The following is a 20,449-nucleotide window of genomic DNA, read 5'->3' on the forward strand; positions in this document are numbered from 1 at the left end:
ATCCACAGTGAAGAATAGGGGGAGAGAATGTGACTTTGACTGGGTTAATATTAGAAGTTAATAAATACATTTTGGAAGCAGGTTTAATAAATGTTTCCAATTTTTACCCCGTTCACATTGCAATTTCCAGGTGGGACCCGACAATTGCAAACGGGTCATTTCCGGGTGTGACCCGGCATTGGACCTGTGCAGTGTGAACGGGGTGGCTTTCCGATATAATATGCCGGGTCGGGTTGCCATCCGGGGCAGGGACGGGGCTGCATCGGGGCGGGGGCGGAGATAAGATCATCTTCGCACCGCCTCTCCCTGTGCTGTGAACGGGTGCCCAGGTAACCCTTCCACACTGCACCTGACCAGGCAATAACGCTTCTTTATTCCTGGGTTGAATTACCGGGTCAGGGGACCCGGGAATTCGTCAGTGACTCGTGTCAACCTGGCAAAATACCGGGTCCATACCGGGTTTTTTTGTGCAGTGTGAGCGGGGTATTAGTTGCCTTTGCAGATACCTCAGCTTACCTGAATTCTCATATAGATGTACTAAGCCTTGGAGAGAGATAAAGTACCAACCAGCTACTGACATTTTTCAAAACAACCTTAGTAGCTTATTGTCTGGTACATTATCTCTCTCCACTTTGCATACTAGACTGCAGACAAGAGTAAGGTACACCACATACACTTTATAGACAAAAATATTTGGACGCCTGACCATTACACCAACAGGGACTGTAATGACATTGTATTCAAATACATATACTTTAATTTGGAGTTGGTCCCCCTTTTGCAGCTAGAACTGCTTCCTTTCTTCTTGAAAGGCTTTCCACAATATCTTAGAGCAGTGTTTCCCAGCCTCGGTCCTCAAGGCACACTAACAGTCCTGGTTTTAGTGATATCCAGACTTGAACACAGGTGACTTAATTAGTACCTCAGTTATTTTGATTTAACCATCTGTGCTGAAGCCTGGATATCACTAAAACCTGCACTGTTGGTGTGCCTTGAGGACCGCGGTTTGGAATGCCTGTCTTAGAGTGTTTCTGTGGGATTTTGTACCTATTCACGCTGTAGAGCATTTATGAGGTCAGGCACTGATGTTGGATGATAAGGCCTGGCTCGTAATCTCCATTCCAGTTCATTCCAAAGGTGCCTGATGGGGTTGAGGTCAGAGCTCTGTGCGGGCCAGTCAAGTTCTTCCACACTGAACTCAACAAACAATGTCTTTATAGTCCTTGCTTTGTGCACTGGAATAGAAAAGGGCCTTCCCCAAAGTTGGAAGCATAGCATTGTCCAAAATGTCTTGGTATGTTGAAGCATTAAGATTACCCTTAATTGGAGAGAATGAGCCTAACGCAAACCCTGAAAAACAGCCCCATACAATTATCCTTCCTCCACCAAACTTCACAGTTGGCATAATGCAGTCAGGCAGGCAATGTTCTAACAGTATCCGCCAAACCCAGACTTGTCCATCTGACTGCCAAACAGAGAAGCGTGAGTTGTCACTCCACAGTACACGTTTCCACTGCTCCACAGTCCAATGTCGGTATGCTTTACACATGTCCATTCAACGCTTGGATGATATGAGGCTTGCATGCAGCTGCTCGGCCATGGTAACCCATTTCATTAAGCTCCCGCTGCACAGTTTTTGTGCTTACATTAATACCAGTGGAAGTTTGGAACTATTCAGCTATGGAATCAGCAGAGCGTTGGCGACTTTTACGCACCACGCGCTTTAGCAGTCGTTGACTCCGCTATTTGATTTTATGTAGTCTTCCGCTTCGTGGCTGAGTTGCTGCTGTTCCTATACGCTTCCACTTTCTAATAACACTTACGGTTGACCTTGGAATATCCAGCAGGGATAAAATTTCATGAACTGTCTTATTCCAAAGGTATCACAGCCCCTCGCTTGAAGCCACTGAGCTCTTCAGAAGACCCATTTTATATCACAAATGTTTGTAAATAGAAATTGCGTGGCTAGGCGCTTGATTTTATACACCTGTAGCAACGGGTCTGATTGAAACACCTGAATTCCATAATTAGTGTTACCAAATACTTATGTCCATATAGTGTATGTCATGGGGATACTGATACCCTGGCCTAAATACATTAGCTGTTTAATGTACAGCATTTAAACATATAGTGATAACAAAAAAGAGTCCCTGGTTATTTTACTGCATGTTGCTGGCTGTATGAAAAGCTTAACCCACTATAACCATTGTGTCCCATCGCTTATTCAGAATGTATCTGACTGACTGCAGCAGTGATTACAGTCAATAGTAGAATTTATCTAGGAGTGGGACAATTTAGAAAGGAATGAAGGATTAGTGCCCAAAAGAGAAGTAACAGGAAGGTACAGTATGCATTTTATACATTTCAACTTCTAATGCGCATAAAAGTATATCTGTACATAAACCCAGGTATTATACTGTATATATAAACTGTAAAGACTTGTTTACATCAAATACCAACATATTAGTGCACTGTATATCATCAGCTTTCCACCAGGAGAAAGTGGTTTCCTTAAACATTGGTAAAGCAAAGCTTGTCCATACATATAATAAAAAAACCACAAGAGTACATGCTGATAGATAAGCATCAGCACAAGTTCCATAGTATTTAGTTTGTGCCCCAGAAACCACTTTGACTGGCTGTCCCCCACCCCCCACTTCTCTGCAGGTGTTGCAGGCAGGCAGAGGGTTAATTAACACAGCGAGCCCATGCAGCCTACGGGTCTATGTATTTTCTGGCTGATTGCATTTGATGGCTCTGTCTGCTCCTTCCTTTTGCCCTTTTCACTTCAGCACAGTACACATGTGAATGTTCCCCTCCCCGCTTTGCTCCTGGCTGCAGTTTATTAATTAAACTGGGAGTAGCTGAGTGCTGCCTATTTGCTGCTGCCTTCATTAGTGCTCAAGGTTCCACCCAGAGGTTTCAGCTTAGTTATTAGCTGGGAGACAGCAGCATCCCCAGACCCGTCTCCACTTTGCAGGATACTAATCCGGAGAGGGAGACGTAGAGGATCTCCTCAATGTCATTGTTACTGTAGCTCGGCACTCCCTGCAGACACTTTCCTATTTACAAAGTGCAGAAACACAGGGCAATATAGCGGAGGGCTCCATCTATCCTAGAATCCCCTACCCTAACAAGAAGGGCGCTATTAACGTAAGGTCCGGCCGTGTGGGGATTAATGTGACATTCTGTTCCCGAGATTCTGGGAGAATGTGAGTGATGGGGCAGTGAGCGCTTCTCCTCCTCTGCAGCAACTTTTACCTGTCTGGATTTCATTGTCTTACTGATTATTGCCAGCCGTGGATTTTTATCATCTCCTCCAAATCAATTTCCCCAAATCAGATAGGCAGGGGGCACGCAGTATGATCAATGACCCCATACAAGGCGCATCCTCCATGCTGCATGCTGAGCACACTCCAGATTGCGGGCTGAGATGAGATAGACACCTCCACGACTGCGCTGCCATCTGCCCTGAGACATCTACTGACACCCCCTGTTTCTGCACTGGGCACCCCCTCCCATAGCTGGGGAAGGGTCCGGACACTATGGGTCAGTCTGGCTGAGGAATTACAAGCACCAAAAACCCACGAGACATTTGCTGAATCTCCTGCCAGACACGCCCTGGAGACAGGAGAAGGGGATTATTGCAGAGAATCAACTTTCTTTCTACCTCCAGCAGCGAGTGAGCCCACTGGCAGCGCCATGGCATGGCTCAGGTGGGCACTATACCTCCTTTGCCTGGCTCAAGGTAAGTGCTGGCGTGTCTCAGTGGCAGATGTCTTTATAGCCACTCCCGATGATCACACAAACAGCATGTTCTTTCTTCCTCAGTCTTTTTCCATTGATAACCAGTATACTATTACAGTTTGGGGGTTTACTATACCAACCCTGCCCTGCAAGGTTATAGCAACGATGAGACTGATCTGCAGACTATCCAGAATAGTTTACCTTTTGAAAAAATAATAATAAATCATATACTGTATGTGGTGTTTAGTGATAAATCGATATTAACCAGACTACTTATTAGCAGAGCCCTCTACAAACTCCTTTATACTGTATGTACAGCAAATAGGGTAGTAGGTTTTTCTAGATAACATATAGATTTACATTATATACACTCTAGAATAAAATAGAAAATAATGACGTTCCCTCCCAGTTTTCAAAGCTTTTAATACTGCAGTTGGGAAGTTATCCTGTTCTCTATAAACGCCCATGGTGTAGCAGTACCGGGGTATTATACAGGTGAGCGCTAACATGTACAGTAGGTACACCAACCAGTGTGCAGCAGGTGAGCTGCTGCGCGAGAAGGAGTGCGATAAAGATCCGAGCAGCTGCCATTCTCTCTGGAAGGTAAACAGAGTCTTGCTGTATAATCCTTATCTCCATATGGCAGTGTTTGCTCATACGGTACAGCAGCACGGGGATGCAAATCACAGCTCTGTAATGCAAAGTTACACAAGTGAGGACACTGCCTGCAACTTTGTAACTAACAAGTGCCCCTAGCCCAGCAATGTACAGTACTAGTGGCTTGGTTATCTTCAGAATGTTTGTAAACCATCTTCCTGTTTTTGTTTGTTTCATGTTTTATCCTGTTTGCCTCTATGTCATGAAAACACAACACACTTTGTGCTAACGATTTTGATGTTTTTGGCTCCAGTATATACTAGATGAAAGCCACTTGGCATTGTGACTCATTAACAAATGCTGTTAAAAAAAAATATTAACTATAGAGAGTGGCACAAGTTGTGGCACAAGTTGTTCACAGCAATAAATCTTCCGCACTTTTGTATTCGTATGTACTCTAATCGTAAATACAATGCAGTTTTTTACAGTATATAACTGACCATTTGCTGGGAAAGTTAACTAGTTCTCTCCTTGGCATAAAAGTGTTTAGCCTAAGCACTGTTTAGTGAATTATAATTATACGTTATTTATATGGCGCCACAAGCGGTCCGCAGCGCTGTAAAAAGGCAAACCGTAAGACAGAACAGGGTAACACAGGACATTGCATTGTGGGCGTTGTGTGTTAAAATGACTGAAAATCAGTCCAGTCTTGGTTTTTCTCCGTTGACTTTCCTTTTACCCTGTGTCATTAGTCATTTTTATGGTTTTATATTAAATTTATGCTCCCTGGAAAGAGATTTGTCTTCCTGTCGCAAATGTATATGGCACCAGTGATTTCATTATAGAGGTGCTTTAATGTGCTGCAGTCAATTTAAAGGGTAATTTGTATGAGGCCATTGTCACATGAGTATTTCTGAAAATGCACATTTGTCTCTAAAATACTCTATAAATATTGTGAAATTGGTGAATAAAGAATTGTGAAAGTCAGTAGCTGGTTAGTCAAATACAGTGTCCTGCTGAGACTTATCAGGCAAAATAGGATCTCTGGCATTCCTGCCAATGTGATTTTCCAAGTTTTTTTCAATTGTAGTAAACGGGCATAGAATTTTAAGTTGGTCAGTTTGGGCATAAAAAGTGTAAACTTTCATCAAATATAAAATTGTGCTGTACATAGGTTTCTAGCTTCTCTCAACATGCGTTTCTCCAAGTTCACATTATTCTTGTATGAATGAAGAGCTGCCCACAAACATAATTATAGTATGCATGTTAATTAAGATTTCAATTGGTCTTGTACACACATTACATTATCTCAATCCAATACTAGATATGTGGATTTGTGCCCAGAGAAGTGGTTGCATACAGTAATTCTGACTAATCTATCTGCTCACACTCCATGATATAATTGTATCAAGTACTAGTCAGTCAAAATAAACTAGAGGCTTCTTGTTTATTTATCAGTCTTGGTGATTAAGTTCTGCCATACAGGTAGTGATAATGGTAAGATATGGGCATATATTATTGGAGGGGTAAATGCATGTTCTGTTTCGGGTCATTTTACTTTAAAAATGTTTCTCATCTTGTGCATATAGATTCTACTGTGTGCTGTGACTGCCTGTTGTACAGTATATGCTGAAATAATAGTGTTAGTCACAGGTACAGTACAGAACTGCTTTTTACTATACCAACTAATTATTATTATTATTATTATTATTATTATTATCATTACATTTTATTTATAGGGCGCCACAAGTGTTTCATAGCGCCGTACAGGGAGACAAAACTTAGCATAACAGTAAATAAATAACAAAAATGGAGTGCAGGTAACAAAGAGCAACACAGTTCTCAAAACATAATACAGCTAAGATGTAAGTAGCGAAGGAGTAATCATTGTACTACTTGGGGCTGGCGGCCATAGATAGAGATGAGCCTTTACCAGCAGGAGAGAAAGCAGGTAAAGATGGTCGCTGAGTGAAATGTGTCAAGAAGAGGGTTTAGACAAGAGGAAAGAGGGCCCTGCTCTGAAGAGCTAACAATCTAGTGGGGAGGGGAACAATCTACATTTATACCAACGGAAAAAAGGTGGTGTTGTAGGTGCACTGTCTCTACTGATATCATACAGCTTAGCATATAATAAATAATGGAGTTTGGTTATGTATTGATCAATGCATGTATCTGCAGCCCCGCGGCAAGGGACCCCACTCTGCTGCAGTACCTAACACTATAGGGGTTCAAACCTAGGGCACGGGACCCCCCAAACCCCCACAGCCAAGCGACCCCAGGGCATCACAGGGAATGATTATGTGTAGTGAGAAGGATTAAGGAATAGGTGAGAATAAAAGTGTTATGGGGTGAATTAATATAAGTGAAAAAGGTGTGACATGTATAATGAACAAACAGTGAAAGTGCCAAATTAAATGTAATGCTGCGATGCCCTGTTGTCACCCAGCCACGGCAGTCCAGGAGGCCCCGTACCCCAGGAGACCCCCATTACTGACCTATTGTACATTTATACCAAATAACTGTAATGTATGTAAATAACTTTCCCAAGTTTTTATATAAAACACAAACATATTAGGAAAATAAATCCTTTCTACACTGTATTATGTACCATATGTACACAGCCTGGTACACTATCAGCATAAGGGCGTGCTTATAGTAAAAAAAGGTTCACATCATCTGGATTTATTTAATTTTTATTACTATTAAATATTTTCTTGACATACTTTTTATTAGAATATCATGACTTTGTTTCTATATTTCTGATTATCGCATAAAATAATCTATCTGTAGGATTTTATAGTTTACGAGTAGACCCCTGCTTTGTCCTCTGCGGAGACCCCTATGTCACATGATCAGCTGTTGGTTGGTATCACATTGAGCATTGTTTTGTAGCAGTATCCTGGATGGGTGTCATACAGGCAATGGAAATGAGTGATACAGCCTGATCATAGTATACATCAATATAAGCCCTATATCTGTAGTCTTGTATGCCCCAAGAACTTTTCTGGGTTTACAAGTGGCTAGTGTTATAATCCACATGCTTTAAGTCTTTCAACTGTTGAATATTAGCTTGCGTTTCCTAAATGTAGCCAAGTCAGTGTGTTCTGCAATAGAAAGGTTAATTTAATTTGCTCTGCTATTGCCAAACCTTCCTCACTATGCAGGAGGTCTACAGCAAATCCCATTCTGTCCAATTTCCCAAAGCCAATATTGGTAATTGTTATGTTACTGCATTTCTGTGGAAACCATAGTGTCATCTTGCCAATATATGAATTGGCTATTATAAGCTATGAACGAATCATGGGCACGGTTGTATGCCTCAGGAGAATGATTGGTATTTACCAGGCATTGGCAGTTTAAGGGGTGTGTGGAAGTGTTTGGTCAAATCATTTGTAGGAAAACCTCTGAAATCTGTGTAGGGCTCTACTTACCAGTGTGTATCTTTTCTGCTGCTGTATTTGCTAATTGTTTACATCAAGCTTTGACTATACATATAAATAGAGATCTTTAGTAATGCTTCTAACTACTGCTTTGAGTTCTTCCATTATTTTTGCTTGAAAGTCTCTGTTGTTTATCTGCATATTGTCAATGTGAATGGAAGGTTATAATACTCTGTACTACCGCTTTCAGACAGAAAAGTCTGAAAGTCCTGGCAATTGAAATGCCAGGTAGTTTTGCCGGGACTTGCCTGACCCCCCTTTCACACAGACCAGCAAATTACCGGCTCGAGAATTTCAACCCGGTAATTTGCAGATCAACACTGGTATTTTGTCTGTGTGAAAGGGTCAACCTGGGTCAAAATTCCTGTGTCTCCGACCCTGGTAAATTATAGGGTCGAAGTCCTGGGAATTTCAACCCGGGTCGACCCTTTCACACAGAAAAAGGACCTGTGTGTTTCATGAAATTACCGGGTGGAACTGGTTCACCTGGTAAATTCTGTTTCTGTCTGAAAGGGGTATTCGTGGTGCAGGTATTATACACATGGGATGTCTGGACGGAAGCTGTTCTACGTATTTTGTAGTTTGGTTTCTTAGTAATGTGTCCTTCTCCAGAGCGGAGGATGGAAATGTTACGTCTTGGGGAAACAAGAACACAATGGGGGGTAATTAGTCCTCCCCTGAGTGAGCAGCTCAGCTAGCCAAGCATTCGTCTGAAAGTAATGAAAACAAAAGCAAGTTACAGAAGTCTCAGAAAAAGCACTTTTTTTTTTTCTTTTTTTTTTGTGTAAACCATGTAAGCTCATGTACTTGCCATGGCAGTAATTTCTCCAATTGCTTTGATTTATACCGTTATTGAGGGTAAGGGCTAGACTTCATGGTCCAATTGGCCACTCTTTTTATCCCTTATTAATAGGCCTGTTGCAGCCAGTTTTGTTTTGTTTTGTTCATTTAAAGACACAACCATGGAGATGTGAGTAGGGATGGTTGGTGCCTTAGAACTGGGAGCCAGCTCCTGAACCTGGAGCCACAACAGGGATGATTAGCTTTCATACTGACTCGCTATATGCAGAGTGATGCTGGAGCGAAGTTGAAGTCAGTGACGCAGAACTGTGGAGCTGGAGCTCAACCTCTTTGAAATGTTAACTATATAAGATAACAGTTGGTGCAGTACGGTTGGCATAGTGGTAAGCATTACTGCCTCACAGAACTAAGGTTTTGAATTCAATTCCTACCATGGCCCCATCTGTGTGGAGTTTATATATTCCCCCCGTGCTTGCATGGATTTTCTCCCACAACTCAAAAATATACTGGTAGGTTACTTGGCTGCTGACCAAAAAAATAAAAATAACCCTACTTTGTAAGTTTGTGTACATGTGGTAGGGAATATAGATTGGAAGCTCCACTGGGGCAGGGATTGATACGAATGGTCAAATATTATCGGTAAAGCGCTGCGGAATAAGTGTGTGCTATATAAATAACTGGTAATAACTAAATGCTTACAACACTTAAACCCCCTGGTTTTAACTCGGCTTGGACCCAGGACACTTATCTCAGGTTGAAGCCGGGGTTTTCTGTACTTACCCTCGTTCACACATATGTGACGACCTGGCTTACAGTGGGGCTCTTGGAGATGGTGTCCTCTCTAGGTGTTGCTGTCCCCTGCCAATTAATTTGTTCTAGGAATGACCCAGGTCATCCCTTTTTACACACAAGACGGGGCACTGACCCGGGTTGAAAGTCCCGGGAATAACCCTGGTCAGTTGCAGGATTGCGGACTCGGGACTGTCAACCCCAGGTCTGATCAATGTCCATGTGCATGCACCATGAGGGAGGAAAAATGGGGTTTTGGCTTGTTTGAAGGGGTATCATAGGTCAATTTATTAACCTTACCTCCAGGGATACGTGCTACCTTTAATCTTTCACCAGCAATAGCTTCTGACAGGTGTCATTGGTGAAAGCTTTTCTTTTTCAACTGATATTTATTTTTAAAACCAGAAATAATGTCACAAGTGGGACTGAATGCACAAATCAGGTCATTTCCCTGAAGGATCCTCTCCCACTTCCAGCCAATAGGGACTCAGCGCGGTTTTGTGACAGAGAACAGCTTATCCTAAGCTACTCTTTTTCATTATCTCACAACACATTACCTTGGTGTACATTTACTAAAGTGCAGGTTAACGAAAATGGAGGTGTCCCATTGCGACTATGCAAATCTTAGCTGTGGTTTTCTAAATTATAGTAGATAAATGATAGCCAGAGTTTGATTGGTTGCTATTGGCAACATCTTCACTTTAGTAAACTTACCCTTGTTTCATAACTGACATCATTGGAAGTTGTATTTTGATATGATAATCCAAATTAACCACTTAACTGGCAAAATTTGTTTTCTAAAAGCTCACAAATTGTTGTTGTTGTTGTTGTTGTTGTTTTGTACAAGTGAATTAGGCAAAGGATATGTATTTAACCTTATACAAGATGATTTTATTAGAGAATTATTATTTTTTAAAATATTTGTAAAATACCAGTTTTCAAACATCGGAACATTGACTCACCGCCGTTGGAACATTGGAAACCAATACAACACTAATTTCCCCAGTGGCTGCTCATCTTCCGGGCAGCTGGCCGCTCTGTACCTAACTGTTTGCATCGTTTGCGACCAGATCAGACCGCACACTGCCTGGTATGGTTGCAAATGATGAGACGATGCCAGGCAAGTGGTTAATTCACATACAAATATTTGGACAGTAATACCACTTTCAGACCAAAGCCAGGGCTGTTTTTTCCTGGTTTATTGAAAACAGGTTGGACCCCAGTCACAGCTACTATACCACTTTCACACTGCACCTTGGCCCCAGGTTATTCCTGGGTTGGCGCCTTCCACACTGAACCATTGTCTGCGCGCATGTCTGCCCTGCATGCTTCCAGATACACCGGTTAACCCCGTTTGCAATACCCGAGTCACACCTTTCACACCACAGGCAATCCAGGTCTGACCAGGTAATAACCCTGGTGGTGACCAAGTTGGAGGCCCCGGCAATATAAACCCTTTCACACAGAGAGAGGACCCAGGTTGCCCTGGCAATATCCAGGGGTATTAGTTATTAGAGAGAATGGAATGGAAACTGCTCAGAAAGTACCTTTTTAGAAATGACCGCCTTGCTCTCCTTATTGCTGTAAGCACGTGGTTGGTTATTACCAGAGGGAATAACAGTTCTGTGTAAAACAGACAAGTCTCGCTACAAATATAGGCCTCTTATTGACTGATACATCTGGTGCTGATAAGTGACCCAGTGTTTCAGGTATATGATAATCGCCCTGCTCAAAAAGTACGTACAGAGCACAGGGGAGATCTCCTTTGTAGTAGGTTATGTGAGAACTGCTGATAGATTGTTAGGGCTTATTTATTAACAAGCGACAATGATGATTTATTTATCATGGCAGTAAAAACATGTGGTGTTGCCGCAATTTAGAGATACCCTTACCGCTCCCAGCAGCTGGCTGAGTGTGCCGCTTTATGAGGTCAGTCTCTGGTGGCCGACATGCAGAAACTGACATGCCATACTATGTGCAAAACAGGTTAAAAAATATATATTCTGTGAGCCACAGAATACATGGTCAGTTGACGTGGAGGATCTTTACTAGTATATGCGTTTGGACCCCTAGCATTTGTCTAAACAACCCATTTGTCATTCGCCTATTCTATTGTTTATACACTTGTGATTTTATTCTTGTTGAGTTAATCTCAATTCACGGGACCTATTGGTACGCGGAGCATAAGAAATTTTCAAATATTCTAGAAGCCACCTACCCCTGAAGAAGTCCATTTGGACGAAACGCGTTGTATTTATCAATATTCGTCCACTACCCATTTGTGAGAATATCCATCCTAAGAACTTACACCTTTTTAAGGTGAGGATGGCATTCCATTTGTTAACTAACATTTGGGTTGTGTACAAGAACATTTTTTTTTTTTTTTTTTTTAATGTATCTGTATATATCTTTGGCAATTTTAGAGGACTTCTGTTGTGTCCTATATTTTTGAAATTACCAATTAAAATTATTAATCTGTCTCCATTATTGTTGGGTGTCCTATGTCTTGGTGAGAGGGTTTATTCACAGACCCCAGTTGGGGAGATCAAAAAGGTTAAAGAATTAGAGGAAGTTTCTGAATGAAAAGTCTGGATTGGCTATCTCACAATCAGCAAACACAGACTGAACAGCGCACTCTGGACTTTTATTGTTTTTGTCTATGCCTATAGAACAACTGCGGTGCTTCCAGTTGTTCTGCTTTATCTAGTGCGAAAAGGGTATTTTTTTTTTCTGTGTATGTATATAAAGTGTGCATGCATACTAGGTGAAGAATGAGGCGGCTGCTCGTGCCCCTTTGTCAAGGTGAGGACTTGCTTTGACAAAGGGGCACGAGCGGCTCCGAAATGTTGGTGTCATGATTGTGTTTTAATAAACACTTGAACTATTTATACCAGTCTCTTGAGTGCTGCCTCATACTATATATATATATATATATATATGTGTGTATGTATGTATGTATGTGTGTATATATATATATATATATATATATATATATACACAACCAACAACAGGTGCGGCACTCCATGCGACGAGATCAACAGGACACTTACTTCAGAAGTGGTGACAACGTTTCAATGCGGTTTATTAGTGCATTTTCATCAGGTCAGATAACAAAAGGAAGAAAAAGTGCTTACCTATATACTGTGTGTGCTACACGCCATGACCGCACTTCCGGATCCCAGACACGCGTCTGGTCCGTCGGCGCTCACCAATGACGTCACTACCCACTGCCGGTAGTCATAGAAACATCAACAAACCAAACATAGTAGTATATACATGATGCATGCATATAAAGTCAAGATACTGATGCTCAGGCTGTACATAGATATAATCAGTTAGAGTCTAGGGCTATATATAAACAATCCAGTATGCAGTTAGTCAGCGTATCACATATCTAGAACGAGTGTCAGCTAAAAAGCACAATGTCGTATTATCATATATACTACTAATTAGGGCTAAATATATAGTCTCCAGGTATATAGTCATAGAAAGACCAGAACAGAGTGAATGTACAGACCAGTGCCATTATGTCAGTGTAACTGCCCTGCGGTTAATCTGTATACTGTGGCTAGTACCCCACCGGGGGAAGAATGAACATTACATTCATAAAAGTGCGTTTAAACCAAGATGTTCGTTCAAACCTCTGGGGTGTAATGTCCCCAGACGGTGGATCCATCTTGTTTCGAGTTGAAGAAGTTTCATACCCCTATCGCCACCCCGGGTCAGGGGGGGAACATGGTCAACCATGCGGTAGCGTAAGGATGCCAATGGATGTCGGGCTACGGCAAAGTGCCGGGCAACTGGTTGGTCGCTAGAGCCTTTGACAATGGCTGCTTTGATGGCCGAACGGTGAGCTGCCATCCTTTCTTTGAACATTCTAACAGTTTTGCCTATATATGACATACCGCATGGGCATAAAAGCTGGTAAATTACAAACTTGGATGAGCAAGTCAGGGTATAGTTAATGGTCAACATTCTGCCAGTGAGTGGATGAGGGAAATTTTTACCACTTATCATAAATTGGCATGTAATGCAAGTGCATCTAATACAACCCTTTGGATTAGCCTGCATAGAGACATTAGGATTAGGGGAAATGTCAGCTTTGACAAGCATGTCCCTAATGTTCCATCGTCTAGTGTAGCAAGGCATAAAGTCTAGTCAGTCCTAAATTCAGTTCTTTGTCAGACTGAACAATGTGCCAAAGTTTCTTGGAAATTTGGTTAATGCCACTGCTAGCAGGGCTAAATTGGCCCACCCAAGGCAAAATATTAGTGGATGCAGTATTTTGGGGTTTTACCTGTAGTAGACATGACCTATCGACTGCCAGAGCCTTGGCTTTGGCCTGTTCAAGTAACACTCTTGGATATCCCCTGGCCAAAAATTTATTAATCATGCTGTTCATTTGAATCTCAGCTAGTGCAGGGTCAGAAGTGATCCGTCGGACTCTGAGTAACTGGGAAAAAGGCAAGCCTTGCTTGAGCGGTGTGGGGTGGAAGCTTTTTTATAATCCAAAAGCTGGGACTCTCCCCTTTTGCTGGACACTGGTAGCTTGTCTCTACTGTGCCCAGAACCAGAGATATCAGCCTTCCAGCAGCTGGTCCCTGCTCCAGTTCCACGCGCCTGGTATACAGTTTTATATATTCATTGGAGGATTGCTCTGGCTCCTGAACTCTGATCCCCAAGTCCCTAGAACCTTCTGAAAGGTGGGAATCTCTAGTTTTTTTTATCCCATTCAAAACTTAGAAATATATTTTCAGGAATTTGAGATATCTGCAGTCAAGCAGCAAGCTGCCCTCCCACCAGAAAATGATGAATATTAAGCCCACTCCACTATCCACCCCTCCCCTGCGTATTAAAAACCCCCTACCACCCCAAAAGTCATGTACCGGGGCCCCTTCATTCAGCCCAATGCCCTCTTCTACAGTTTAGTGTTCTCCCTCCCACCCCATCTGTGCAGTAAAGGAGCAATTAGCAGAAATTACTGCTCCAGGTCCTACATGCTGAGTGGAAGATAGAACACCCCCTACCACCCACGTGACATCAAAGCTGCCGCTAATAGCACCCCCCACCCCTACCGCTGGAGGATGGGTAGGGGGCCCAATGCATTGCTGTGCCCAGGGGCCTACACTGCCGTTAAGACGGCCCTGCCCCTACCACCCTGGATGTCATGTACCAGGGCTTCTTCATTCAGCCCAATGCCCCCTTCTACAGTTTAGCCCCATCTGTGCAGTAAAGGAATAATTAGCAGAAATTACTGCTTCAGGTCCTACATGCTGAGCAGAAGATAGAACACCCCCTACTGCCCGCGGGACATCAAAGCTGCTGCTGATAGCTCCTCCCACCCCTACCACTGGAGCATGGGTAGGGGGCCCAGTGAATTGCTGTGCCCAGGGGCCTACACCGCTGTTAAGACGGCTCTGGCTACCACCATCCTGAGAGAGTGATCCCAGACCAAGTATTGTGCCGATACATGTGATGAGGCAATACTTGTTAAATAGGCTTTGTATGTGGATGCTGATGCCAGTGAAGCCCATTTCGATCTTAACATCAATGGACATATTGCCAACAATTACTTAATATATATGGTAATTAAAGTATACCTTGATAACATGCTTTGAAGTAGTAGATACGTTACTATACTATACAGAAGTGGACAGGGTAGTCAGATTAAATGGTTTCATATTACAGTAGTAATACAAGTTACAGTACTGTTACACCTCATATAAGCTTGACCCTCTGTGATTAATAGGCTTTATTGACCATTCACAGCTGTGTAGAGTTTAAAACCTTTCAATTGTTGTTTCTGTCATATAGCCTTATAATTGTTCATCTGCGTTTTTTCTTTTTTCTTCCCGGGACACTTCAAGTAAGTGTCTTGATTAAGGCAGAACTTCCTCACATTCCCATAGTTCAAGGTTGATCAATTATCTAATCTTAAATATGTAGCTAATGAAGCCATAACATAGGTCAGGCCTGGCCAGCCTGTGGCTCTCCAGCTATTGTGAAACTGCACATCCCAGCATGCCCAGCCACAGTTTCAGCATTCCCTAATAGCAAAACTGTTGCAGAGTATGCTGGGACTTGTAGTTTCATGACAGCTAGAGAGCCACAGGCTGGCCAGGCCTGACATAGGTTAAGAACAGTGGGCAGATGCAGCTGATTTGCATGCTCAGATATAAATGCAGATATTCTGAGCAGCACACATCTCCATTGCATAAGTAGCCATCATCTCTATCTGTGCGCATTTACACGAACCTATCCTTTGTGCAGAAGATTATTCTTGGATCAGATGGATTTCTATGTGCGCTCACTCCTAAATAGCCCACAAATCTGCCTACATGCCCACACACCCGACCCGCTTGAAACAGTTGCCTTACATGTAAGAACGTAGTCTCCGCCCTGTAACACCCACTCAGCAAGTTGCATGTGTTTGGCTATGGAGCATGTGCAATGGAAAAAAAATAGCAGGATCTTTGCACAAGACGGACTTGCATGCAACTCTGAATAAAGATTTAATAACGTCTTCTGAATATTTCTTTATCTATTGGAATCATTTTAGGCCAAACACTTCAATATCCAGGTAATTGCACAATATTCACTGCTTCTGGGGTCAATATCAGTGAACGTGCCAGGGAATGGGCTGCAATGGGGTGTGACTATTCAAATTAATATTCAAATTTCTGCTCCAGAAACCACACACAAATGGTGAATGCATAGAGTGATAAGATCTTGATTCCTTTGTTGCTTTTATTAGCTTCCAATGGGACCTGTGGTGTCCAGGACTTAAATCTCTTTTTAATTGGCAAACTTCCAGGAACAACAAGCGTCTCATTGTGCTTGCAGCCAGCTAGGTACAAAGCAGGCAGGTGGGAAGCAGGTGCAGGGAGCTTTATGTAAACAAATCTAGGAAGTATTTAGGTAATGGGGATATATGTCTCCTGTACACAGCCTACAGTCACTAGTACGTTAAATGTTAGGTGGCAGTCTACATGATGCTTCTTAATCGGTGTCTGCTATTACTTTGGATCACTCTGTATTCTCTAAGCATCTGTCCCCAAGCGGTTTAAAGTCTGAATTCAAAGAATAACAACCTAAAAAGCATGGTGCCTTATACAATTGAATTAACAAGAACACTGATATTGTTGGGTGAATGTTTGTGTATATATTTATACACAGTCATACACATATACACTTTTAGTAAAGGTTTGATTACAGGGCTGCATATGTAACTTTTCTGAGTTGGAATACTACTACGCATGTGTTGCAGGCTGTGTACATGCAATTCTGTGTCATATATGGATCTCAGGTGTTTCTCTCTGGATACTAAATAGATGTTTCTGGGTTGCAACAATGCAAACGCATACAAGAAGAGGTAGGTGAGTTATGGGAATGTTCAGGGGTGCGCACCCCGAAAAATCTGAGTAGCACGGGATCAACAGACACCAATCCTGGCCGTGTACTTGGGGCAGGGAAGTGACATAAGCAGGCCCTCCAATCTAGCGCCACCACGTCATCAGCATGATTGAATAGATCCATACACTTTAGAACATGTGTAGTATCAGCCCCTGTGATGGTGTAGTGTCGTACCTGTATCTTCCAGCTGATGGGTGAACTCGACAACTCTAGAGCCCTCTCCAATACGGAAGCCTGTGGCAGAAGGATGGACACCACAATAGAGCCCCACACATATAGATAGAACACAGAATCGTGGTGACAACAATTTTTGTCGCCACTGCAATTGAAATTTGGGTATTACCAGCCAAGTACAATTACATAACTACACGACCTGTAGGTTGAAGCGACATGTAACATCAGGTACAGTATAAATACATAACGTTGCAATTAGCACACAAGACTAACTTTGACAATCCGCTGCGTTAGTCTGAAATAATGCTGTAATACAATTAGACATTTACCCTAACAAAGGTACAATATAAGAGTGAACTTGCTTTTCTGTCAACTCCGTGATCACTAAAGTGTCCGCCAGATTAGTTATGTTCAGTTTATGCTATTGGCAAAATGTTCCAACTATATTAACCACTTAACTGACGATTTATTTCGCCGAAAACCGCTCCGAAATTGTCGGGTTTTTTGATGAGTGAATTAAGTGAAGAACATGACTTTAACCCTATCCCAAATGATTTTAGTTTAAAAAAAGGGAAAAAAATATTTTTAATATATATTTTTCAAACATCGAATCATCGATCAGGAACATTGTGACCATCGGAACATTGCGACTATCGGGGCTTTCATTTTGAAAGCCGGGAAAGCCTGCAGGTATGCAGGGGGGGGGGGGGGGGGGGTCAGGGGGTGGCTTGGGAGGGTTCAGTTACACTCCCCAGCGGCTGCCATTGTCTGCAGCCGCTGGAGGGGGGGGATCCTGCCGTGCTGACCGATCAGCAGTGATCGGCAGCATGGCAATCAGTAGGGGAGAGTGCAGGGAGGCAGAGGAACCTTCTGGTCCCTCTGACAGCAGCAGCGGAGGGAAGTTTATCTTCCCTGCCGCTGCTAACACTCTCTATCTGACTGGTCGCATCCTGTGCGACCAGGTCAGATAGAGCACTTGCAGGCATAGTCGCATCTGATGCGACCATGCCAGGCAAGTGGTTAATGTCCTGCAGGGGGTGCTGTAAAGTAAGTTCGCACTGTGCACAGTATTTGTAATCCAATGGGTGGTGCTGTGGAGCGGCTACTTGTAATGTATAGCACAAGTTTCCAATAGAGGGCGCTGTGGAGCATACACAGTCACTATATAGCAGAGCAGTTTACTTATCATGGGGGTAATTCTGAGTTGATGGCAGCAGGATTTTTGTTAGCAATTGGGCAAAACCATGTGCACTGCAGGGGAGGCAGATATAACATGTGCAGGGATCCCGCTCTGCCAGGGATCCTGCTAGAAAGCCCAGGGTCCTAGTGCTATACACATTTTTCTCCTGGGTGCCATGGTTGCTTAGCAACCAGATTAAAAGGGTTTTAACCTTTACAGTGTCTGGCGGCAGCTGGTGTAACCTAGGAAAAGGGATACCCCAAGAATGGGTTATCACGTGTATAGTAGAATTACAATTCTCTTTTGCATTTTGTGTTTGTCCGGCTGATGACTGAGGACAGTGGCTGGCAGTGAACTGGTTAAAGCAAATTTTCTTTTATAAATTGTAGTTACAAAAATAAATAAGTCCTAATTTTAAGACTGCCTTCTTATGTTCCATAAGGGATAGGGTCCCTACAAATGAGAACCTGGTGTAGACCAGTCCAGAGGATCATACTCTACTTCACTTTTTTTTTTTTTGAATCATAGAATTTTATTAGGAGAAATAAACAGAGTTAACAACATTCGGTAACAGAGGGAATAACAGTACAGTAAATGTGTTGTGAGTTAAATTTCACGAGAATCGTCATGTAGAGTATAACAATAGAAATTCACGAGTGACCAGGAGAGAAAACATCAGGAGAGTGTGAATCCAATAAGTACAATCATCAAGTCGTAGTAGGAGATCTAGTCAGAGTGAGTAGGGGTGGCGGGTGGGGAGATGAAGGGAAGGAAGGAGAGACGAATAGGAGAGAGATCTCCGACAAGCTAGGAGCCCAGGTGATAGGGAGCAGGGAAAAGGAAAGAGGGATAAGAGAAGTATGAGAGAGAAGAGAAAAAAAAATGGTAGGGGGGGACGGGACGGAACATCAATTGCGCCCAATTTGAGTTACAATCTAGTTAAGTCCTGGAAGGGGTGAATTTTGATATCTGTACCAGGGAAGCCAAGTGGAGTGGAATTTTTGTACTGTGTTGTGTTGGAGGCTAGTGATGTATTCCATTTGTGTAATGAAGCAAATCCTGTTTGTTAGTGCCTGACGGTTGGGTGCGTCTGGTGCTTTCCAGTTACGCGCTATTTGGCCGCACAGGAAATATGGAGGATCAGTCTATTTGAGTCTTTGGGTACCTGGTCCAGGGGGGCACAGAGGAGTAGGTTGACAGGTGAAAGAGGCTGCGTCAGGTCTAGCAGCTGGGCAAGGAGGGCACGGACCATGGTCCAGTAACGGGTGATCACTGGACAAGACCACCATGTGTGGAAGAACGTGCCCACCTGACCACAGTTTCTCCAGCAAAGGTTAGAAGTGCCAGGAAACATTCTATGCAGGCGGTCTGGAACCAAATACCATCTTGTATAGATTTTAAACGAGTTTTCGCGGATGGCCACGCTGATGGAGCACTTTGAGACCGCTGCCCGGATAACTCTACTTCACTTTTAAAACCCTATTTTAGAATTTAGGATTATACTGTAACTGGGGTTTTAAACTTTTGACATATATGTTAGGTTTACAGGATATCTCTGCCTGAATGGGCTGCTTATAATATGAAGAAAAGCTCTTGTTCTCCAGTGTCGACTACTACTGGCACAGGCTTCATTTTGCAGGACCTACAGTGAAGGTACTGGAACAGGCTTCATTTTGCAGGACCATGTGATCTAAAGCCCTTATAATGTTGGATGTTTATCCTTGAAGCCTCTTTCCCCTATTCGATAATATAGGTGAGGCCCCTTGGAACTCCACTCTTTGATTCATGATGATAATGGCAGGATTCAATCAGCCAGTGTATATGTAAAACAAAGTGTAAATTACAGCTGGAGTGAATGAAAATACACAGACAATTGTGTATCAGTTAGTCTGAAGTTTATTGACATGGATGGGTTTTTACAGCTTTTATAAGTAGGAGTCCTCTCATTCTGAGCATGTGCCAATTATTTCCAATCAAGATAATGTAACGTATACACTTGTAGGTCAATTTTGTATTAACCGCAGAGGGCAGCACTGTCCAAATTATTAATAAGCAAATAATTACTGATTTTCTAGCCTTTGAACACACTGATGCCATCCTTGAAAAAGAACACACAGCCACATTCCAGTCCTACATTGCAACATTTTGTATCTTATGCACTTGCCAAACTTATGAGAATTGAAGCTGAGAAGGTATTTAAGAATGTGACAGTATAACTTGTAAGGCAAATTCTCATTTCTAAATGTCAGCAGAATTTTAACAAAACCATTATTTCAAATTTATAGAATTTAACTTAATACATATGGGT

The 20,449-nt window shown here is 42.6% G+C and overlaps 1 protein-coding gene across 1 annotated transcript in view; it reads left to right on the forward strand.

Annotated features, from left to right (window-relative positions):
- Positions 1-2,872: 2,872 nt before the first annotated feature.
- RET (ret proto-oncogene) overlaps positions 2,873-20,449 on the forward strand; it is a 170,166-nt gene continuing 152,589 nt past the window's right edge. Inside the window, exon 1 of the mRNA XM_063958742.1 lies at positions 2,873-3,748. Within this exon, the coding sequence (XP_063814812.1) occupies positions 3,703-3,748 (46 nt within the window). The 5' untranslated portion in view covers positions 2,873-3,702. The remainder of the gene's footprint in view (positions 3,749-20,449) is intronic.

This window comes from Pseudophryne corroboree, chromosome 3, assembly GCF_028390025.1.
Source record: "Pseudophryne corroboree isolate aPseCor3 chromosome 3, aPseCor3.hap2, whole genome shotgun sequence".
Lineage (NCBI taxonomy): Eukaryota > Metazoa > Chordata > Amphibia > Anura > Myobatrachidae > Pseudophryne > Pseudophryne corroboree.